The sequence below is a fragment of the Lissotriton vulgaris genome, chromosome 4_1 (assembly GCF_964263255.1).
Source record: "Lissotriton vulgaris chromosome 4_1, aLisVul1.2, whole genome shotgun sequence".
Lineage (NCBI taxonomy): Eukaryota > Metazoa > Chordata > Amphibia > Caudata > Salamandridae > Lissotriton > Lissotriton vulgaris.
In genome coordinates this window covers 1,504,340,367-1,504,364,962 of record NC_141691.1, presented here as the reverse complement: position 1 = coordinate 1,504,364,962, position 24,596 = coordinate 1,504,340,367, and the positions used below count along the sequence as shown (strand labels likewise).

At 43.4% G+C, this 24,596-nt stretch overlaps 1 protein-coding gene across 7 annotated transcripts in view; it reads left to right on the top strand.

The window, feature by feature from the left end:
• RB1CC1 (RB1 inducible coiled-coil 1) overlaps nt 1-24,596 on the top strand; it is a 544,646-nt gene that overhangs the window by 45,155 nt on the left and 474,895 nt on the right. For 4 of the 7 annotated variants that reach the window (XM_086965748.1, XM_086965743.1, XM_086965744.1 and 1 more), the window contains exons 2-3: nt 9,423-9,761; nt 20,584-20,705. In XM_086965748.1, the coding sequence (XP_086821874.1) occupies nt 20,635-20,705 (71 nt within the window). In that variant the 5' untranslated portion in view covers nt 9,423-9,761; nt 20,584-20,634. The remainder of the gene's footprint in view (nt 1-9,422; nt 9,762-20,583; nt 20,706-24,596) is intronic. The other 3 variants (XM_086965750.1, XM_086965746.1, XM_086965747.1) reach the window with 1 other exon arrangement.

Sequence of the window (24,596 nt, the reverse complement as noted above, 5' to 3'; positions counted from 1 at the left end):
ACACAGCCAGGGATGAAATCCTACTTCATGGACGCTGCAACCGCAACAGCGCCTGCCTTCAGCTGGCACAGCAGTAAGAGCTGGCGAGCATAAACTTATCAGGCAGCATTTCTGACGCATTCTCAGCATGTGTGTGTTTGTGAGTGTGTGTCAGCTGTGTGTCAGCTGTGTGTTGTGCGTGCGGCACTGGGCTTGCGTTTCGGTATCACTGTGTTTTTATGTGCCTTTATGCTACTGTGTTTATGTGTGTGTGTCGTGTTTAAATTTAAACGCATTTGTATTGCTGTTCCTACCCCCGACGAGGCATCGAATGTTTGTGTGTCTGTGTGTGAGTGTGCGTGAAAGCGTGACTGTGCGTGTATTAGTGCGTATTTCTGTGCATGACTTAATGTGCCTGTGAACGTTTGTGTCTGTAGGTGAGTTTGTGCGTGGGGTTGTGTGAGTGTGTGTTGGTGTGTGTGCGTGCTTGTGTTTCTGTATCACAGTGGTTTTATGTGTGTCTTTGTATCACCATGTTTGTGTGAGTGTATGTGTGCGTGTTTCTGAGTGCCCAAGAGTGCGTCAGCCGTCAGCGTTTGTGTCTGTTTGTGGTTTTGTGTACAAGAGTGTGTAAAGTAAAAAGTGAATCTTCGTTCATTCGCTATCACACACCCCTGATTATATGACGGGCAATGGACTGCAACTAAAATCACACATGGAGCCATCTGAAGAACTAAAAGCAATATTCAGACCGTGCAAGCAGGTACACAAATCAACCTATTTATAAATCTTAAAGTCGGAATAAAGAGTTTTTTATCAAATCTGTTGGATTTGGTCGTAAAACCATGCTGCACTGCATCTGTTTCCTTCATACGAAAAACTCCACCACCAGTGCCACTATTTAACATTAATCTGCCGTTTCCTTTGTAACTCAGGAGGTTATTTATCCATGGCTAGAGAGCCCGCATGGATACTCAATGATGTGGGACTCCTGGCAGTTCCATAGGATGTACTTGTGTATGTTCAGTTTGATTTATGTTTAGGAATTTTCGATACCTTTTCAATGTTATTACTTGCATTTAAGCAAAAAAAGATGAAAATACAATCCACAAATTATCTACAAATTAAACAACCAAATGCGTGAACCCCACCATAAGGCAGCCTTACACTATTTAATGCCCACTCTGACAGTCAAACTAAATCAAAGCACAAAGTGAAATTATGTATCACAATTTACTCTGAAGTTTTACTGTAGCCATTAATAGAGTATGAGCAGTACCTTTAATGATGCAATGAAAGGTCTATTTTATTATTAATACAAAAAATGTGATGTTTGGTGCCTTTTGGTATAGAGAATTAAGCGAGACACAAAGATTACATTAAAATTGCTAAGTCTGGAGAATTTTAGGATTTCTGTGGGTACTGTACTACTTTGTTTCATTTCGTAACTGTAACTTCAGTTTAACTGTGTTTTATAGGTATATATAAATTTTCAAACGCGCAGCGAAACACCACGCTAAGACGATACCATGTGCTGGCCAAAGTTCTTTTATTCAAGTCAGCCCCTCGGACGCGTTTCGCCTGTCCTGCAGGCTTGATCACCGAAGGCTAATGTTTTTTGGCGGCCATTATAACATCAGTGCAAGTTACAAACCCGATCACGTGACAATGGACTACAAGATAGACATAAATAAAAGACTCGTAGTTCAAGCAGACTAGTGCGTTATTAGCAAGTTCTAAAACATTTCACAAACAGCTCATAAAATATATGAGCTGCCCGGGTTAAATGTCATATTGAAGATGCAACATTTTATATACACTTTCGCGCAAGCTTTTCGGCATAATTGTAATCACAATCATGTGTTTGAACTGGAGGGAGCCGCGATGCTCAATTACCATAATTCAAAACTTTTCTGAAAGCCACATTATTAGACTCGCGCATTATCATGTATTTTTACATATCGCCCCAGTGGGCATGTGTTCATATGCACAACAAGAAAAAATCTCATATTCACACTCCTGTTTTGAATTGAGCCCCAGGGCTTGTTAAGTCTCATGTCTATCTCTGAACAATCAGTGAAACCCCAAATATCCCCAAATTGCAAATTCATTGTATTAAAACCATACATTAAAACCCTTTTTGTTACGCTTGATTAGGTTGCTGTTCCTACATCTCATTTTCCAATTTTATATTCATATCATATAAAATAATGCGGTACTGTTCATGTATTCATAAATGTGTGATCAGATCCTCTTCCACATTCAGACCCATCGGTGCCTTGGTGTTTAATTCAACTATATAACGAGATTCCAGCCGTCTGTTTTGTAAGTCTATCCCCACCTCGGGCACCAAGCGGCACATTGTCAAAAACAAAGTAGGTTAATCCTGTATCGTCTTTGTTATGTTCAAGCTCAAAATATCGAGCCACAGGGTATGCCTTGTCAGCACTTCTTATGGCTCTCATGTGCTGTAGAATTCGCAGGTGGACAGGATTGATAGTGCTACCCTCGTATCTCAGGCCACATGGGCACTGAAGTACGTAGATGGCAAAATCAGTCCTACAAGTGAAACTCCCTTTAATCTTTTTCTCCCTTTTAGATAAGTTAGAAGTAAACTTTTGTGTGTTTTTGCCCTGCTTGCAAGCTTTGCATTTCATACATCTTACAAAGCCATGTTTACTTTTAAGCCAGGTTGTAGGCCCCTTTTGTTTTTGATGGTAACATATTTGAGACTAGCATCTGTTTAAAAGATCTAGCCTTCCTAAATGTTATTGCTGGTCTCTTGGGGACTAAAGGTTGCAGTACTGGGTCATTATAGATTAAATGCCAGTGTCTGTTTAGAATGTTACGAACCTCTCTGTGCTTGCGATTATAGGTCGTAATCATTCTCACCTGGTTTTTCATAGTCTTATCTTTACCCTGATTCTGTTTGTTTGAGAAAAGGACTTCCTCCCTGCTCTTTTGTTTAGCTTTTTTAATCGAGCTACTGATGTTGTCATCTGTGTATCCTCTTTCCTTAAATCTGGAACTCAAGGTAACTAACTCTGCTTCCAAGTCAGTTTTATCACTGCAATTGCGAATGGCTCTTAAACTTTCCCCATAGGGGATGCTTCTTATCAGGTTTTTTGGGTGGAAGCTTGCTGCATGGAGCAGTGTATTTCCAGCTGTAGGTTTTCTGTACAGCTTTGAGTGCAGTTTGGAATCTTTGACGAAAACATTAATGTCAAGAAAATTTAACGATGTATCACTGATATTACATGTGAATTTTAAATTTAACTTGTTATTCTGGAGTTTCTTTATGAAACCCCGAGCTGATTCTTCGGTTCCCCTCCAGATAATAAAAAGATCGTCAATATATCGACTCCATTGGAGGATGGTATTTTCCCATTCCTCTGCGAAATCCGCTCGGACCACCTGCTCCTCCCACCAGCCCATATGCAAATTAGCATAACTGGGGGCGAAGCAGGTGCCCATCGCGGTCCCGCAGGTTTGTTGGTATAGCACTGAGTCAAAGAGGAAAAAATTATTTTTTAGGCACACTGATGTCATAGATAGCAGCATCTGGGTATGTGACCAGAGATTGATAGGGCGATCCCTCAGAAAATGTTTGATTGCCCGTATGCCATCTTCGTGCCTAATGCTCGTATAGAGCGTGGTCACATCAATAGTTACAAGGAGGTAATCCCTTTCCCAAGGGAGATCGTAGATTAGTCGTAGGAAGTCATTTGAATCTTGTATGTGGGATGGAAGTTGTTTGACAATGGGGCATAGAAAGGAATCGATGTAGCGTGATGTGTTTTCCAGGGCTCCTCCTATGGCAGAGATAATAGGTCGCCCTGGGGGATTTACTGCATCTTTATGTACCTTTGGGATAAGGCAGAGTACTGGGGTCACAGGGTTAGATACTTTAAGGTATTGCAGTTCTTCTCTAGTTAAAAGATTTGAACTATACCATTCTTGTAGTTGGCTATTGTATTTATCATAGCTGTTCCACATCTCTTTCTCAGCAATTTTAATATAATTACATCGATTATTTAATTGCTTATATGCCTCCATTAAGTACTTCTCCTTGTCCCAGAGGACAATATTTCCCCCCTTGTCTGCATCCCGCACTATACAGTTCTTATCAGTCTTCAGTTTCGTAATTAAAGCATCAAACTCTTTTTCTTGCTTTGTGAAAACTTTATGCTGTATACTGGTACATTTTTCTAGGTTTTTTAAGTCATTCGTGACTAATTCATGGAACACATCCACCGAGTCCCGTGCATTCATAGGTACAAATTTAGAAGTGGTTCTGAAGTCTGTCGTGACACTGCCGCCAATGTCCACGTCTTGCTCCAAAGCCACTTGCCTCGCCTGACTGATAGTTATTGGTGCCATTGTGTCCACATTTGTATGCTGCTGAAAAGCAGAATCATCATTTGGCAAACAGTCAATGTCTTGCAGGTCTAACATTGTATCCATGTCTTCCACTGATAGGATTTTATTTAAGATAGGATTGCCTACAGTTATACATGGGGCTGTCTTCTTACGGTGTTTATTCAATGCGAAGAACTTTTTCAGTTTCAGTGTTCTTACGAATTTGTATGAATCGACCCTGGTGTCGACGTAGTTAAATTCTGCTGGCGGGCAGAATGAGAGGCCAAGTCTTAGAATGTTTTCTTCTTTTTTCGTGAGAGGTGTTTGGGTCAAATTAATGATGGTAGTGTCATTCATAGCATCATTCAAGTTCATTTTTTCACTTTCGCTGAGGCTGCGTTGGTATTGCTTCCTGTTTTTCCGCCTCCGTTGCCTCTGCCTCTTCCTCTTGGTTTTCCGTATGTTACTTGCCGCCTGGGTCTGAGGTTGAACCTCCGTTCTTCCTCTAAAAAAGCAAATTCGTCTATTACCGTTGGAGCTCCTAGATTGCCCAGTTGGCTCTGTCCTTCATCTGGGTCTATTTCAACATCCGAGCTCATCACGCTGCTTGCATCGGATTATGGGACAGGTCTTGGCGCTTTAGCATTTAATTTTTGCTTTCTTAGTGTGTCGAACTTTTTAGCAAATGTGTAAATTTGACCACGTTCGTATTCCAATTTGTTGCGTAAAAATTTCTGCGCCTTCCGTTCTTTAATTGTTGTTTCTAATTTCTTCAATCTGTCCTTCATTTCTTTGGAGAACTTTGTGATTAGATCTTGATCAGACTCTCCCTCCAATATTGTCATTATTTGTTCTATTTCCAGCAGCATTTTGCGCCTATCGGATTCAGCATATTTAATCAAAATTTCCAACATTTTACTGGAAGACTCGTGATTATTGACTGCCCACTCCTGTAGCATATTGGGATCTGGTTGTTCGTAAGTTGGCGCCACCATTATTCTGAGCCCACGTGGGATTCTTTTTACCTCCAAATAGCGTTGTAAAGATTTTTGCTCCCACCATTTGGAGAGTTCACCGCGTTTAAGTTTTTCAGGGCGTTTAAGACGGGTCAGTGTGTCAGAGACCCTTTCATTTGTTTCCCGCACAGCTGCTGTTGCTCCCGCTTTTGCTGTATCATTGAAAATGGATAAGGCAGCTTCCTCTCGCTCCTTAAGCTCAAGGTCTGACATTATGTAGTATATTTGTCTTGGAACACAAGGTCCCAGGTCAGCAACCGCCAGTGTCAAACAGGGTAACACCCTTCTGACTTGTACTGGCTTCCCCGCTTCCCAGCACTGCGTAGTCTCCTACCTGCCGCCCCGCAGCTCGTCGCAGGAATCCTCGGACTCACTCTCGTCTTGATGCGGCGGCAGGCACTGTCTCGTGTTCTTCAAAAGGAATGCAACTTCACTCTTCCTTAATTCAGTGCCTGTGGGGGCGATGGCGATTTCACAACTTCCCGACTCCTTCCTACAGAGTACGCCACCGCCTACCAGATCAGGGGGTGTATCGTCGTGGGAGGACTTCCGTAGTCGAGTCCTTAACATTCATTTTCAAACGCGCAGTATGACATTTAACCCGGACAGCTCATATATTTTATGAGCTGTTTGTGAAATGTTTTAGAACTTGCTAATAACGCACTAGCCTGCTTGAACTACGAGTCTTTTATTTATGTCTATCTTGTAGTCCATTGTCACGTGATCGGGTTTGTAACTTGCACTGATGTTATAATGGCCGCCCAAAAACATTAGCCTTCGGTGATCAAGCCTGCAGGACAGGCGAAACGCGTCCGAGGGGCTGACTTGAATAAAAGAACTTTGGCCAGCACATGGTATCGTCTAGCGTGGTGTTTCGCTGCGCGTTTGAAAATTAATGTTAAGGACTCGACTACGGAAGTCCTCCCACGACGATACACCCGCTGATCTGGTAGGCGGCGGCGTACTCTGTAGGAAGGAGTCGGGAAATATATGCTGCATAGTGGCGGGTGCCACTGTGTACTTATAGGTAGGACAGAGTAGCCGTAGGAAATCAGCTGCAGGTTACTGTGGGCATTGCATGCAAACATACATATTTGTGCTAAAGTAGAGCGAAATTGGCTATGACACAAAGGCAATAGCAAGTAGCAGATATAAAGATTGGGCAGTAGAAATTCATCACTAGAGTACTGCATTGCCTGGGGTAGGATGATACTACAAATGTGAAAAATACATTCTTTTGTTTGGGGCTATTTGTAAAGTGCTATGTACCTCTTTTTCACCACCTCATACCACATGGCAGAGGGGAGCAAAACGACTAAGGAAGGAGAAATTATACTGAGAGAATGCAATTGTACAGAATACAGAACATGTTAAGCCTTAGGCATTAATGAAGTACAAAAAGGTATTCTTTAAATCACACCTTGAAGATCCATGAAAATATGGAGTAGCCTTGAGAGGTGCCAGACTTTTAGGGCCAATACTAGGTGTACAACTAATTATTTTGAAAGTCATGAGGGTAAGTTGCTCCACTTCCCCCTGCCTGGGGAAAGACTTCGTTGTGCCCGCCGGGAATTAGCATTTAAAAAACCTTTGAAATTCACGGAAAAAACCATAGGTTTTAGGCCTTGTATAGTTAGGAATTAGCCTTTAAAAAACCTTGGAAATTCACTGAAAAAACCATAGGTTTTAGGCCTTATATAGTTAGGAATTAACATATAAAAAACCATTGAAATTCCTCCTATATAGTTAGTTGGTCTAACTATATATGGCGCACCCGCAATCCACTGCTGATGATGTCACATATTACATCATTCATGACATGGTCAGTAACATCACTGATGACATCACTGATGACATCTCAAATGACATCACTGATGACATCACTGATGACATCACTGATGACATCATTGCTCAGGGCCCACCTAAGGACACAGGGTTGGGAGAAAGGAACTTACCTGCAAGCTGCTAGAGGTGCATGCTGGTACTTGCAGTCTGCCTACGCAACTGCAGTACTGTTTGTGACTTTACTCCACCCACCTGAGCATCCACCAACGGAAGAACGATTGGGACTACTTTGCGGGTGCCTGTCGGGATTTGCTGTGATGGAGTAGGCATCTGATGAAGGCACAGACCAAAACGCGTCATTCCATGGCTCCTGTGATATTACATTTTCTTCTGGTATTCCCCGCTGTGTCTCTCCGATTCTTTCAAGTTAGGAATCTTTCGTGACCTAATCCTGCGCCAGTCCTGGGCGCATTGGAGCAGACCCGCTTCGTTTAGGGGAAGAGCCACAAGGACAGCTTCGGCAAATCTCTCATTCCAAGGTATTGGACAGGCTCTAACCCACCGCATCCAGTCTCAGTAAGGTGCCGCTGCACCTTTGGCAGTTCGCGACTTCACGGAGGGATTGGGATCACTCTATCATCTCTCTCAGGCCGACATTGAGTTTGGACCAAATGCGGGTGAAGCGTTGGGGACCCAGGAGGACAATTTAACTCTCCAGCTTCTGCCTGCCAAGAACCGCAACCCACGCTCTCATTTTGCTCAGGGCCCACCTAAGGACACAGGGTTGGGAGAAAGGTTTTTTATATGTTAATTCCTAACTATATAAGGCCTAAAACCTATGGTTTTTTCAGTGAATATATATATATATATGTGTGTGTGTGTGTGTGTGTATATATATATATATATATATGTGTGTGTGTGTATATATAGTGCATATATGTCCCAGGCTGCTCCCAATAACCAGTGACAATTTAGTACAAACGTTGTTCCAATAGTCCCGTAGTCTTGGGTAGCTCCACAGAGTATGCAGTGGTATGCGTTGTTGTCTGCATCAACTGAGGAACCCATCATCTTCTACCTGAACAATTGCGAATAGTAGAGGTCTTGTCAAATACGCCCTGTGCAGTATCGTAGTTGTACCAGTCTGAACCCTGCGGTTATGGCCACTTCCTTTGGGTAGTTGCATGCCTCTCCCGAGGCTATTGTTAAGCAATGTTGCAAATATTAGCGCTACTGCATTCTTGTGTAGAGGGGCCGAAGGGCACTCATTACCCTTAGTTTCAGTGGTGTTTCCGCTGCTTTGTCCCTCAGTCTGTCAGTATAATTTCTCATGATGTGTGTCATCTGCGTATAGATGAGGAATTGACCCCCTGCTAAATCAACTAGGTTCTGCAGTTGGGGAGAGATGTCATCTCTGCGTCTCACCAAACATCTCCTTTTCTGGATGGGCACTAGAGGTCCCACTTCTTATAGCCCTCTATTGTTTGCACCTCTCTGTGCTACTGCTTCCCAGAATGGTGTCTCTAATGTCAGCTTTCTCTTCTGGCCCATTTCAGCCATTGCCCTCTGCCAGATCCTCACCACCCCCACTGTATGGGTTGGCAGTGGGATCTTCCTTCTCGCTCTTTATATGGTACTCAGGTAGCCTTTTTGGTCTTTGGCCCTCCTGTCTGCTAGTAGGGAGGGGTCTTGTTGTGACACAAAAAGGTCCATTCATTAACCACCAACAACTGGGATACCCAATCGGACAGCCTTAGATTTGGGAGAGCCACCGTACCATCATAGGGTTCCATGGTTAGGGCAGAAAAGACATATTTTGGTGTGCCCTACTTCCCTCTTCAGCTCTTGTGTCACTGCATCCACATCTTTGAAAAACCTAACTGGAACTGTGAATGAGGCATTCTGCAGGATATAAAGAAGCTCGGGTATGTAGATCGTTTTATACAGGGTCCCTATGACCATCAGGGAGAGGGACTGCTTCCACTTGTGCGCCACATCATTCCTATACCCCTCTAGTTCCCCTCCAAATTTTCTTGGAGGAACCTTTCCTGTTCAGTGGCTATAAGTGTCTCCAAGTATGTGAAACCATTTGGTTCCCATTTTAAGGGGCCTTCACTGTCTCGCCTTGGCACCTAGTCCATCAGGGGAAACAAAACTATTTTACTCCAATTAATGTACATACCAGTGTACCTCTGTGACGAGGAGAAGGATTTACATAATGTATTACCTTGGCCTTCACCCTCTAACGTCTTAATAAACGGTACACCTTTCATCTCTTCACAGGTCTGTTGCTGTGGCTTTAACCCAGCCTCCACAAGTGTTAAGGAGGCAGAGCTCCACTCGTTGCCAAAAAGGAAGTGCTTGTATGTCGCTGGGGTGACAACCCTGAAGAGGTGCTGACGCCACTACAAGAGCAAAGCTTGGCTAAGCCCCAGGAGGAAGACGTCCACAAGAAAGGAAAATCCACTTCCCCAGACCAGCAGAGGACGCCGCTTCATTTCTTCAAGTTGAGGGAGCCGCGAAGCGTAAATTGAAGGAGTAGATCGAAGAAGCTACAGACTGAGAAAACGCTGAGACGCTACCAGCCCCAGCCACACTCCAGGAGGCACGTAGCTCAGTCAGGTGGGTGTAATGCTCTGGGCTTGGGCAAAGGGAAAACCAAGGGGCACGACTGAGAGCTAAAATTAGAGTGAGTCCCCCATAGCATTCCCTCTATCCCATTCACATTAAACCACCTTTAACGAGATGGAGTTTTTTTCCCTTGAATCTATCACATGTGTTGGTAAGCACAATTCCTCCAAGCACAGACACTCCTTTTGGGATCTATTGGTGGAGGAAACAAAATCTTGACTAAACAGCTGACTTACCTTCCCTGTTCTCCTTTTTTATCAAGGCTATTGATGGAAAGGAGTCCGGACACAGGACCTAGAGAGAAGATGAAAGACCAAGAATAATTAATAATTTAAACCATTTACCTAACCGTTTTTTGATAAAACCAATGGAATTGTTAATTCAACTCTTGTGTCACAGCGTCTATCATTGTTGGCAACTAGCAAAAGCTGACAACCTCGCAAACACCACAAGAATTCTCAGGACCGAGCCCCTGGGGGTCTATCAAATAGAGAAGAATATCATCCGCATACATTGAGATCACGACTTCCAAGTCTGGGTCCCACCTTAACCGATGGAGCAGTAAGTCTCTCCGTATTCACATTGCCATTGGTTCAGTTGCCAGTGTGAAGAGCAGTGGCAACAATGAGCATTCTGGACGTGTACCTCTGCCCAGTTTAAATCATGCAACACCAGCCGGACTCTAGCCAGAAGGTCTTTATATAGTATCTCTCCCCATTCCATAAACGACAGGCCGAAGCCCATCTTGCATAAGACCGCCATCAGATAGGGGCTGAGTCAAATGCCTTTTCGTCATCCGGGGGAAGGAGTATAGCTGGCTTCCGTATTTGATTTCTGCTCACCAGACATCCAAATAATATCCTCAAATTGCTTCTTGTCTCCCTGTACAGCATACAACCTAACTGATCTGGCTCACTATCTGTACCAGGCAGTTTGGCAAAACCTTGACCAAGATCGGCCTATATGAGGCCCACTCCTCTGACCATTTTCCCCTCCTTGCGGATGAGTACTGTGGTGGCCTGCCGTGTGTCTGTAAGCATTTTTTTCTCCTCCTTGGCAGCACAAAAAATGTCCTTGTTTTTGCATTTCATACATTTAATATATTTAGCTGGGAATCTTTTCAGTCCTTGGAGTTCCAACCTTTTTAACCTTTTAACTGAGTCACATCCTCGAATATCTCTCTTTCTGTTAGCTCATATTCAGTGGTGGTTCTTGCATCCAATCCGAGCTGAAGGCCAGGTATATTAATGAGGAAACTGTTCCGGTCTTTCTGATCTTCCCTTGGTTTCGACTGGTATAACTGACACCAGTGTTCTGCAAAGGCATTACCAATTTTGTCCGCTGTCTCCACCAGTGCCTCTCCCTGTCCGAGTACCTGTGTATCCACCTCTACTCTTCTTCCCTGTGGGCCAGCCAGCCAGCCAATAACTTACTTGCTTTATTGCCTACTTTATAGAGGACGGGCTTGTTAATATGGAACAGCGGTCTCGCCCCTTGGTTGGCCTGGGGCCTATAGTCCTTTCGGAGCAGGTCTATCCATTGTGCGAGATCTCTTGTAGGAAAGGCTATACATACTCTGCCTCTTCTCTCACTAGATGTTCCTCCATCTCCCTGTAGACCTTCTCTCTCTTGCATTCTTTTTATCTGCCACATGGTCTATTATATGCAACCCCATAACCATTTTATAGGCTTTGCATAAGTCTACATTGGAACCCACTGGCCCCGTGTTTTCCTGGAAGTAGTGCTCTGTTTCTTGGACTATTGATCAACGTGTATTCCAGTTCATCTGCTTCCAGTTATTCAATCGCCAAACCACTTGCACCCGGACCTGCTCAGTCTTTAGAGCCGTCACTTTGGGAGAGTGGTCTGATATGTCTCTTGGCAGGTAGTGTGAGTTGCTAAACTCCCCCACCCTGTACCTTGGCACAAGTACGTAGTCAAGTCTGGACATGGAACAAATGGAGTTAGAGGCTTAGGAATATTGCTACTCTTGGTGGTATGTCTCTCCATAAGCCTGCCATCGCAGTTGCTTTCGGTAAGGCAGGTCTGGACGGCCTGCATGATATTGTGACCCTGTCCAAGTCCTGTCCAAGTCCCCTTGTAGCACTAGGTTCAATTTGCCTCCCACCACCAAACCTGTGTTCGGGTTATGAAAGCAAACCATAAAAGCTAAAAAATAAAAACCGTAAAACATTAAGGGCCAGATGTAGGAGCCCTAATACCGGTCGGTAACGGCCGAATTCGGCAGTTACCGACCGGTATTAGGGTTTCTAGATGTAGGGTCTATATTTTACCGATTCTGTAAATTTACCAAATCAGTAAATTTACAGAATCGGTAAAATACCGAATCGGTATATTTACCGATTCGGAAAATCCACATGTAGGTGGCACTCCTAAGAGTTTCACAGGCCCTTAAGAATCGGTATTTTACCACCCAATCCTATTGGGTGGTAAAATACCGAATTCAGGTGTGCATGCACATCTGTGCATGCACACCTGTGGAATGTGACACACAGACATGCCCTTAGGGCATGTCTGTGTGCCACATGGCACACAAGTCCGGAATTGGGGTGCTAGAGGGTGTCAAAGCGACACCCCCTGCACCCTTGCAGGATTCGGTATTTACCGATTCGGTAAATACCGAATCTGTATTTCCCATTGATTCCTATGGGCTTCAAGGCCCATAGGAATCAATGGGAAATACAGATTAGGTATTTACCGAATCGGTAAATACCGACTCTTACAGATTCGGTAATTTTTTACCTACATCTGCCTCCTTCCAAGTTACCGACTCTTAAATACCGAATCGGTTCGAGTCGGTATTTAAGAGTCGGTAAATCGGATTTACCTACATCTGGCCCTAAGACTTCAAACACACAATTAACTTTTCCATAAATGAACAGCACCAGATAAAAAATTTGCCACATAAAAACAAAGCTTCACATCAGATAATAGCATGAGCTAAAACAAAATCGGACAAAATTGAACAAAATGGGTTCCAGCAAACAACGGTACGATAAAAGATATGCGCAGCTTTATATAGAAGAAACAAACATAAAAGTGCAAAGTGCCCTGGGGTGAATCACCATCACAACTACATGGAATAAAAACAGATTCAAATGAACTACCACGAGGGATGGCAAGCAGATGGCAACTAAAATGTAATTTAATGCGGGTCAGTAAAAAGCGATGGCGGTTATATATATTGAAAGTTAAGAAGCTCTAAAAGAGCTGTGTTGTATTGTGGTACATACTTTTTTATGGAGCAATACTCTCCCACTTTAGCTTTAAAGACCTACAAGCTGCCTTGGTCCTGGCAATATCACTTCGAACAATAACGTCCAGATTACTAAAAAATTTCAGGTCGACCAAGCATAGTAAAATTATCTTTTAAGTAAGTACGTTTATTTTGCATAGGCAATTAAAACCAGTGCTATACAACCAAGTTGAAAAAAGTAGGACGAAATAAATACAATCCAATTAAACTACACATAAAATAAAATGTATTGAGCAGCACTTCATTTAACGAGGAAGCCGATTTGTCAGTGTTCAGACTGCTGTGCATAGTTGAAAGTGCAGTGCATACATAAGAACTGGCTAAATACTTTCCTTTGTCCTGTCCGTGCAGGGGTTAACATTTAGAGGTTGGTTCACGGGGAATAAAGTGCGGGGGTTGCCAACCCAGTTGTAGATTATAGATTAAAGGTCTCTTGCCTCCGTAACAGCTACGCCTGCTGCTCATAGTGTTTTTGCTGGCTCTTAGCATTTACTTTCCTAGCATTGCGAGGAATTTTTCCAGTCTATAGTTGAGGTGCATATCCTCTGCTTTGAAGAAGGCTATTACTGCCTGTCTTTTTTCAGGAGTAAGTGATCAGTAGCTGTTGATTGTTATAGAGGCATGGCTGCGACCTGAGAAAGTGGCCTTGTGTTCTGCAAGTGAGAGGCTTTTTGTTGATTTCCAAACACGTTTTTTAAGGCGGCGGGACTGGTTGGAATGTTCCAGGCCAGAGATAGCCCAATTTTCTGAAGAGATTCTTCAAGAAATTCCTGGCATGCGATGTGATTCGATGCTGCAGCTCTTGTCATAAAAGATGATTCAGGTTGTTGGCACCTGCTTTCCTGCTTTTCTGCTAGCAAAAAGCTAATGCGCCTTGCCAGAGGCTTTCTCATTATGCCGAACTCTAACCGAATCGTTGCCACAGAAGAGTAGTTTGGAGTGGTGAAAATGAGTCTGTAAGCCTTAATTAGTGTACTGTCTAGAGTCGTAGCATCTCTGCCTTTCAGGACTTCACTTCCTTAGGTGATTGCTAGTAGGATTTTTGATCGAGCTACCTGGAGGAGAGGTGTCAGAATCGGGCCTGTCAATTTCAATTTGAGGTTTCTCAACGTCCCTGCAGTGCCATCCCTTTTCTTTTCTTTTCATTGCAATCGCTTCCTTCTTCTGTATGGTGAACTGGCACCCCTTGTCTATTTCTATGTCAAGGTACTTGTAATTTGTTGTGGTTTGGATCTGTGTAGTCCCCAAATTTGGCTTAAAAAAATTAGAATGCAGGAATCTGCCTGTGAGATTGTTCCCATTCAGTTGTAATGCTTTGCCCTGCTGGTATGCTATGCTGGTTGGCTTCTGGTAGCCAGGCGCCAGCATACTCTTAGCCCTTCCGATCTTCTGTGCTCACAACCCTCGATGGAAAGACCCATGTGTTCTCAGGCAATATGCAGGGGCCTAAGCCCGAGACAGGCGCCTTCTGCTGAAGTAAGATAGCTGGTGCACGCTGCCTGAGGCTCTCTAATAATCCTAGCCTTTGTTCTAGTTGTTGCTCTGGCTACTATCTGGTTGTTTTCTGGGATTCCCCTCCAGTGATGGTTCGTTTTGGAGAGGTACAAGGACTGTTGTAGCAGGGCATGGAAGAGCTGTCAGTGCTTCCTGAAGAGTGACTCGTGGAAATCAAACGACCCCTATGCATGGACGTGGGGATATTTGTTTCTGTGGTGAATCAGTTTCAGTTTCTTCCTGTGTTTCAGCCCTCCTTGGGTAATGACTGGGAGAGAAGGATTCCATGTGAGTGAGATGGTTTGGAATGTCTGGGGAGTACAGTGGCGTGGGTGCCGTGCAGGAGGGCTTGACCCCCAAGAGTGTTTGTTGTGGATGAAAAAGGGGATAAACAGCTTGATGATTTGGGACTGTTCTTTTATTCTGGCCCTTCTACCTCTGCATCCTCTTTTGTTTTGTGTGCTGCTTTTTGTTTTGCGCTGGAGCTGCCTCTGGCAATGGGAGTTCGGGGCAAGGGTTCCTTTGCAGTCTGTCATAGAAAGATGTGCAGGGCCCCCTTATAGGCAGATGGTGCTTGGTATCTGAGTGTTAGTCTGCACTAGTGCCTCCAAGTCAGGCTCCATGTGATCTGGGGCTCTTGTGACTTGGGTGCTCTTCCAGGCACAGTGCTCCATCTTGAGTTCCGTTTTGAGTTAATTTAGGACGCTGTTGATTGTAGACGGGAGGGTGGACTGGATTATCCATGATTGGGCCACAGCTGTAGTTCAGCTTTGCCTCCAACAGTTCCTGCTTGCTCAGTGAATCTATATCCCCCAACTTCTCATCTATGCCTGCGACGTAAAGACAGAGGTTATTGAGTAAGGTCAGCTGAATATCCATCTTGTTGGACTGTTACTGGGGGGCTTCCACGGACCGTTGCATGGTGTTTAACAGGGATGCCCACACATTGTCCTTCTGTGGCTTAGCCGTTCTTCTTGGACTGGCACTCTCTATTGTCTGATTCAGCCCCTCCTTTAAGGGCCTGGACAGCATGCGTAGCGGGAGCTCTCTCTGATGAATCCAATGTGTAGGAGGCTAGCATTTCTGGTCATTGTTGAGTGCCCAGATATGAAAGCCCCCCCCTGGTCATCCACAAGTTGTTCTTAAAGTTCTGTTGGTAGTGGGATTGGGGTTTCTTTATCGGGGGTGGATCTGGGCAGAGATGTGGACCAATTGGACTGACCTTTGGATTGGTGAAAGCCTCTTGCGCCTTGGCCATGCTGTCCTCATGAAAGGATGTGGGCAAATCTTCTGGTTAATACTACTGGTGTCTGGCCTGAGATATCCAGGTTGTCATCTCCAGCGCTGCCCTGTGGTTTCCCATAGCGTGAGTGTTCTCCTGGTGTTTTTGGTTCTCTTGGGATTCCTGCCTTGGTCGGGTAGCTTGTGCTGGTAATGGCGTACCACCCTCCCTGATGGACACCTGGGGGATCATTGTTGGTCATAAGGTTTTTAGGGTTCAGGTTTGTGAGACCCTCGTCTGCCTGGACGTTTGCCCTTTGAAAGACTGAAACCTGTAGGGGCTCAAATGGTGACTGCAGGCCTTGGATTTCGCTGCTGGTTGAGAAGATGGCGGACTCTACATCTTTTAGAGGTTGAAAGGAGTAAGTGAAGGTTGAAGGCACGTGAGCTGTAGATCGATTGCTTTTCATAGTCTGCCATCTAGTGTTAAATCCGGATGTTTGCACTTTGTTTTTGTTCGAAGAAGTCTTTTCCAGTCACGAGGTAGGTGACTCCTCCTTTCAGTGATAGTGCGCAATGGCATCAACTCCATTGTTAGATTGTTTTTTTCCAGAAAAGTAACTTACGTGTCAGCCCCCGTGAACTGGTATGTCAGGGGATGTGCTATGCAATTTTTTCTAGTATTTCTAGCACAGTTGGCATTGCGATGTAAGTCATTGAAAGTTATAAACTTCAAGATTGGCATACTGCACTTACCTGATTTGTCCAAATTCAGTTGTGTCTTAGGAACAAACCCAAATTCCTCAGCAGCTTTGCATTTTAATGCATTTATTCTCAGGGACCAAGAGGCCTACTGGAGCAAGACCCCAACCATCTTGCAACATTTTCATTGTCAAGATTGAGCTTGATAATTATAGGAAGCTGGCTCTGTATATACAATGCCAAAGTAAGGTATAGTGTGAACAGAGTCCAGGGAGTCCCCAGAGGAATAGCAGAGGCTAAATTCGGTCCGTACTAACAGCGCTTTGTGGTAGGGTGGGTGAGCAGTTAGGCTTATCTACATGGTATGTTAAGCATTTATTGTATTCACTCAATCAAGACTGAAGGCACACACTCGGACAGAATCCAGACCAATGGGTAAGTATAAAAAAGGTATATTTATGTTTTATTTTTAAAAGCAAGTAGGACTTGGCCCAGGTAAGTAAAATATACTCTCAAATGCAGGCCTTCACATGGAAATGAAGTTGTGGTTGCATTAGTTACATGTTGGTATTGATTCAAAATACAGTTTACAATACACACCAATTACATTTATAATACGTTTCAGTTACTTTTAGATTACTTTGAGTATGGGGTGGTATGCCTAGATACCACACATAAGGATCTCACAATACAAGGCAAGTAAGACTTTTCTTGGCTTGAGTTAAAGTTACTGTTTTTACCATACAAAACCACAGTTCAGCACGTAGAACATTTTAGGCCCAAAATTGTATAACATGGGATCCTATGGGAAAAAATGGTTATCGGTTTCACAGGTAAGTCAACATCTTACAAGTGGGGGTTTTAGGGGTTAGGACCAAGGTTCCCCAAGGTCTAGTTTGGCGCTCGAGTTGCACCACAAGCAACACTGGGGCGGCTGGGTGCAGAGTGCAGGCACCCAGTGTTAACCAACGGGGCTAAGGGGGCTTACAGTTAGGGACTGCTTACAGCAGGCCACTCGGGTGTGGGAACAAAGCTCCTGTGGTTAAGGTCAGCACTGCAGGAGTCTACAATCAGCACAGGAGCTGCACCACCAGTGGCACTGGGGCAGCCAGATTCACAGTGCCAAGGAGACGTCGGGATCCTGTGCTTCTCAATGGAGACCTTCGGTTCGGCAAAGTTGCTGCATGCGCGAGCAGGGAGGCTTCCTGAAAATGACCACTGCTGGAGAGTTAAGTTGGGCTCTTGGGGGATGCCTTGACACCCAAGGCTGTGGGCTGTCGTGTGCAGGGGTTTCTCTGGCATTGAGCTTTCTTACCAGCTCTGGTCACGGTCGGGGGGACCTTTCAGGGTGAGGCTGCAGGCGTCATCTTGGAGCTTGACGGAGGACGGAAATCACCAGATTTAGGGTCGGGATCATTTGAGAAACCTCCTCAGAATGTTGGGCCACTCAAACTCTGGCTGTGGGCATCGGGAAAAGAGTGGTGCAGAATCTCAGAGTCACCGGAATCCGAAGTCTAGTCTTTGTTGAGCAAATCCAGTGCTCATTGGAGACAGTCTGTAATGTGAGTGCAGGGCAGGACCTCTGGGGGGCTGCTGGCTGCTGGACACACCGGGTTCTTCGTTGTAGGCAGGTCGAAGGTGGGACAGGCCAGTAAGGCCGGGGCCAAAGCATTATGTGTCCTTTCTTCCGTGGTTTGCACGGCTCTTCGATCCTTCTTCTTTCTTTCTCGAATCTGAGGACGCAAAGTTCAGGGTCGCCCCAAAATACTAAGTTTAGGGGCGTTAAAAGGGGTGTGCAGGTCGGGATCAATGGGTCCCTTCCTTGGGCTGGGTATACCCCGTAGTATGCCACCCTCCAATGGGAGGGGGGCATGAGCCTCTATCTGATTGCTTGGTTTTTTTGTCGATTCTCCCACCCAAAGTTGGAGGCAGAACCGGTGGGAGGCAGTTGCTGGGGGTAACCAAAGGCAGTGACAGCTCTCAAAGGCGCCAGGCGTTTGAAGCTTCCTCTTCATGGACCTAGCCCATCCTGAGGGAGGAGGCGTAACACCTCTGCCCAAGGTGGGCCCTTAGTCGCTGTAGGAGTACAGGGCTTATGCCACTGAACCCTCACCTGAGCGCTAGTGCACCCTTCTAGATGGGTGGCTTACCTAGCCCTCAGGAAGTGTTTTGTAGGCATGGCACATACGGATGTGTTTGTTTTTTCAAGTGAAACGAGTCACTTGTGACCTGGCCGCACAGCACTGGAATCTATCAAAAATGCTTTTTCACAGATTAATACTTTATCACCAAAACATAGTCTTCTATATCCATTTTTCATGTGACAAGTCATTCATGGTATGTGTCACTGCTAACATTAATTCATCATAATTATAATATAAATGAATGTTAGCTGTGACATATACCATTTATGTATTGTCCCATTAAAAATGGATATAGAAGATGTTTTGGTGATACAGTATTATTCTGTGAAAAACATTTTTGATAGATTCCAGTGATGTGCAGCCAGGTCACAAGTGAAGAAACAAATTCAATTTTTGTGTGTTAGGAAGTCACACATTTCTGACCAGCACACTAAACTTGTTAATATCATTGCTAATTTATTAACTAATAGGTCTGCGCAATATATACATATTTTCATTACACAGGGATGTGGGCCATGTTGACTCTTCACTTTTCTCGGTACCAAAACACGCATCTGTAGTGTGTGTTAAGGTACAGGGCCTCTAAGGGTGGCACAATCAGTGCTGCTGCCCTTAGAGGCCATCCCTGGTCACAGAGCCTTTGGTACACATGGTACCTTTTACAAGGGGCCTATCTGTGGCCAGAGTAGTGCCAATTGTCGGTACAAAGTTACAGTTTAGGAAAGAACACAGGCCCTGGAAACGTGATTGGCAGGGACCTAGGGCACATTAAGTCAGGTTGCATCAGATGTCAGGCAAAAAGTGGGGGGTAATCTTCCCTACAAAAATGCTGTCACATACTTAGGTCGGTGCTAGAAATCAGATAAGGCCTTAGCTTGGGTGGATTTACATTTTATGACTGCAGGCTATTTTACACTAATGTAAAGAAGGAGAACTTCTGTCAAATTAAACATTTATGCCCAAAGCCCTGGGAGTATTGCCAGCCCTCTTTGGTTGCAGGATCACTTTACAAGATCCACTGAGCATGTGCTTCAGCCGTGTACAATTAATTCATAGTCCTTCCCAACACTTAACACTCTCTCCCCATATATAGTTATACTTGTACGTGTGCTATGCCCTATAGACTTTGGGCAAAGTACCTGGATTCAGTCAGACTTTCCCTACACTGTCTACCACAGCCTCTATAGCAGATTCACTACTGCCAAGAATGATGTAACTAGTTGTGATGCTATTGGGTGTGAGGGTTAAGGCTGCACAATCCACCATAACTGCAAAATTTTGCTGTGAATACAGAATTTCCTCTATATAGCAAAGTAACCAACAATCTCGGATGTTTAATATGTATAGCTATAGTCTGTAATCCCGTTGTGATCTGTGTATATTCGTTATGTAATTTACTTGTAATTTATCCGCGTTTGCTTCTGCCATTACAGCATGCACGCGCCCTTCTGTATCTCCATTTTCCTTTCCCTTTTTTATGCAAATTACCACATGCTACTTTTCTTTTGATCATGTCGTCTCACATTTGCTGTTGTGCAACGCATAGTGTACCTCTACCTTCGGTGCCATTTCTGTGTTATATAATCTCTTGCTCCGTCACTGACCCCTCCCCTCCCCCCAATAAGTGTTGTTCATCTTCACTTATTGCAGCTGTTAATGTTAACCATTATAATGCAATGCCCGTCTCCAGTCCCCTAGATTAACCCCTTCGATGCTGATGACGAGCTCAGCTCGTCATCAGCCATGGGTGGCGTGTGCGGATGACGAGCTGAGCTCGTCATGTAACGCGGTTTTGCAAAAACAGCCGCACAGCGCAAAAATTACCGCAGCAGCGATGCGGTTAAGAACTTCATTTGCCAGAAAGACCTTCAACCTTGTGGACTTATGTGCTCCCATGTTTATTAAAGTCTGGCTATTCCTAAAACATTTGGTCAGAACTGTTTGCAGTAACATTGTGCTCTGTATCCTTTTGCAGTTTCTAAATGAACACACCAAAGCACTCAGCAAGGAGCTTGGAGAAGTCATCATGAAGTTATATGTGTTTCTGGTAAACACCGGAACCACCCTTACTTTTGACACCGAGCTGGCAGTGCAGACGTAAGAGCCTCGTTTATTTTGTCCTTTTACGTGTACTAAATTTTGAACGATTCATTTGTTGCATGTTTAACCACGTTCGGAGTCTTAATGCTTCAGGTGTACAGTTAAAGAAGTTGTGATGTATTCCATTGTAGCTAAGCCTGGCTGTTATTAATCACTTGTCTGACCTGTAATAACGGTACATTTGCAATATCTCACTTGTGTTTATAGCATGATGTACTTGAAAGTTTGTAAATCCTGTGAAGATGTATTCATGACTGTTGAGGCTGACAGGATGCAACCAAGAAGAAGCGGTTACATCTGGCATTTATTGGAATTTATTACATGCACTCCAGCTTCTTTGTTCAAGAAGCATTTTCGCTCCCTACAGGTGACATACATAGTCTGCACCATATTTTTGGAACCCATCGACACTCGTCAGACTGTATACCGTATGGTGTTAGCAAGCATAGTACAAGTTCAATTTGAAGGCAGCCATGGCTCTGAATGAGAATGCTTTAAGAGACACGTTGTATCTCTTCTGCAAGGCATGGAGCTGATGAAGAGGCAGGAAACTGGTGGCTTAGTTTGGTCGATTGTTGGTCTCTTACTTTCTTGGCCAGGCCGGTACCTTCTTAAGGTGAAGTAAGGTTTTACAGCATCATCAGATGACACACCAAAGAATGCGGCTGGGAGCTGCAAATTTATTGCTCTTACAGCAAGGGGGTGAAAGCAGTGGGCAGAAAGACATTTTGCTTGTCGCGTATGTAATTCTTGTACTATTCCTGTCTCTTTGGTAAGTAGAAGTTTAGAAAGTGCAAGAGATTGTGTCCATACCTGTGAACTTTTACACTAAAGCATCTGTTCCTCATCATTTCTTTTATTTATAAGGAAATCCAAGGGCCAGGAGTAGTGTAGTGGTCAATTTAGTAGGGGAGGATGTCTGCTGCACACCTGTAGACAAGGCAACAAATTTAACATTTATTTCTTGCTACTCTGACGGAATGCTGCTGCATCATTTAGGGGTGAATTCAAGAAATGATAGTGTACCTGGCGCACTCTGATTCAATTTATTTTGATATTGCGATACGTGTGCAATGTTGTGTAAATGCCTACTGAGCATAAGTTCAATGACCTTAGAGGCCCAGCCCCTCAAGGGCGACTGGGACAACAACATGCACCAACAACATATTTGAGCAATAAAACGTTCAATGCTTTTAGTCAATGTTCATTCAAATAAACTTTGTATGTTTCTCCACCAGGTTCAAAGAAGAATTTTACATCATTGATATTCTTCACATATTTTGATATGTTACAATCATCATAAAAATATATACATTATTGATTTCACACCCAATGCATTTCGAGACCTGAGTCTCTTCTTCAGGGGTATAGCTGCAAAAGAAATTATGTAAAATGAGACCAATTCATTTACAAAAGGTTAATTTTCTATCTAACTCAGTGAATCCAGCCCAATCACCAACACCAGGGTAACAAGCCACCTTGGCCAAACTTACTTGAAATCTTCAATGTAATCCTATGAAACAAAGAGCCAAACAAGCACATAAACTAAATCAAAATCCAAAATAATAATTGCCTCAATTTGAACTTCACACAACATAAACAAAGTCTCTGTACCTTAAGTTCCTTGCATAAATCCTAATACTGACGGAATGATTTCCTCTGTGGATCTGGCACTGAAAAATTATAGTAGCTCCAGTCAGAGTCATTTTATCAAATAGGAGATGACACCACAATAAGACCGAGCATAACCCTTATCTTACCTACAAGAGTGATGATAATAGATGAGCAACTCAATGATCTGGAAAAAGAACGAAGTAATAAACTCTTAGTTCTATGGGTTTCAGAATGATTGGATCATTCTGAAACCCATAGAACTAAGAGTTTATTACTTCGTTCTTTTTACAGGTCATTGAGTTGCTCATCTATTATCATCACTCTTGTAGGTAAGATAAGGGTTATGCTCGGTCTTATTGTGGTGTCATCTCCTATTTGATAAAATGACTCTGACTGGAGCTACTATAATTTTTCAGTGCCAGATCCACAGAGGAAATCATTCCGTCAGTATTAGGATTTATGCAAGGAACTTAAGGTACGGAGACTTTGTTTATGTTTTGTGAAGTTCAAATTGAGGCAATTATTATTATTATTTTGGATTTTGGATTTTGATTTAGTTTATGTGTTTGTTTGGCTCTTTGTTTCATAGGATTACATTAAAGATTTCAAGTAAGTTTGGCCAAGGTGGCTTGTTACACTGGTGTTGGTAATTGGGCTTGATTCACTGAGTTAGATAGAAAATTAACCTTTTGTAAATGAATTGGTCTCATTTTACATATTTTCTTTTGCAGCTATACCCCTGAAGAAGAGACTCAGGTCTCGAAATGCATTGGGTGTGAAATCAATAATGTATATATTTTTATGAGGATTGTAACATATCAAAATATGTGAAGAATATCAATGATGTAAAATTCTTCTTTGAACCTTGTGGTGAAACATAAAAAGTTTATTTGAATGAACATTGACTAAAAGCATTGAACGTTTTATTGCTCAAATATGTTGTTGGTGCATGTTGTTGTCCCAGTCGCCCTTGAGGGGCTGGGCCTCTAAGGTCATTAAGGGGTGAGGCACAAGCAAGCTCTTTTTCAGGCTTTTGTCTAGATTTGCCTTGGCATTTTGACATTTTCAGACTATTGAGTTGGCTTTAGGGGTGTCATTGCAAATTCGTTTAGTTGTTGTGTTTACTTCTGATCTTAATTCTGAGAAACCTAACCCAAATTAAGTCATGTCAATTGTTTTCCGGTAAATAGAGGTGCTTGCCAGGGGTGTGTATTGCCTGAATGATTCCCCCACTTTGGAATGCCTGAAAGTACCAATTTTACTTTTTGCAGACAACACATTAATAATTTCCAAAACTACATTTGGCCTGCAAAATGTATTTGATTGATTTGTTGAGTTCCCGAACTGAGAGAGCTTGAATTGAACATATTTAATTCAAATTTCATGATATTTATGAATCGGCCCTCGGTGAAGTGTGCCATGAAGGTCGGTCTTAGCAAGCTGGAGCAAGTTTATACCTCGACTAGATGGGGATACAATTGTCGATAAATTTGTGTTGGAACCCCAAATTAATAAGAGTTGCCTACTTATCCACCATAGATCAAAAGCCATTGCACGCATGCACTTTAGAACTAGCTTGCGTTCAATTTCCACAGCCCTGGAAACCTTTAGAGCAAAGCGAAAACATTCAGCCCTTTATGGTGAGGAACTGTGGGGTTATAACTAACCTTAAAAATTGGCTACTACAAAAAACAACTTCATACAATCCCTTTTCTCGGCTCTAGGAAGTACACCCAGTGTACCTCTGTTCTTCGCTATTTACATGACTTAGCTAAACTAAATCCCTTGGTTCATTGGCTAAGGCTGTGGGCCACCCCTGCCTACATTAGCTTACTGTAGGAAGTGCCTTATGGAATTCATGAGTATAGCAAATCACATAAAATTCCTTGGCCAAAGCATGTTTTAGTTGGTTTTTCTAAAGTAAGTCTCAAAGGGTATTGGGATAACCCGATTTCCATCAAAATGTGATAATTTTGGACCTTTGTTTATGTCCATTATGATTTTAAACCCAGGCAGTGTGCGCCTAACCAATCACTTTTTTGGCTTTAGCTTGTCACTCAGTTTGAAACTTTCTTAAATAATATTACACCCCCTCTTGCCAAAAGTTTATATGTGACACACAAATATCACCTTAACTGCAGACATTGCCCTTCCCTGATCCATAATGTGGTTCTGTAAACTGGCAGCCAAATGGTTTGTGTCGTAGGGAGTTGGGCCTACTTGTCCCAAGGACAAAATACACATGAATACTTGTTTCCCTTGACCCCAAATAAT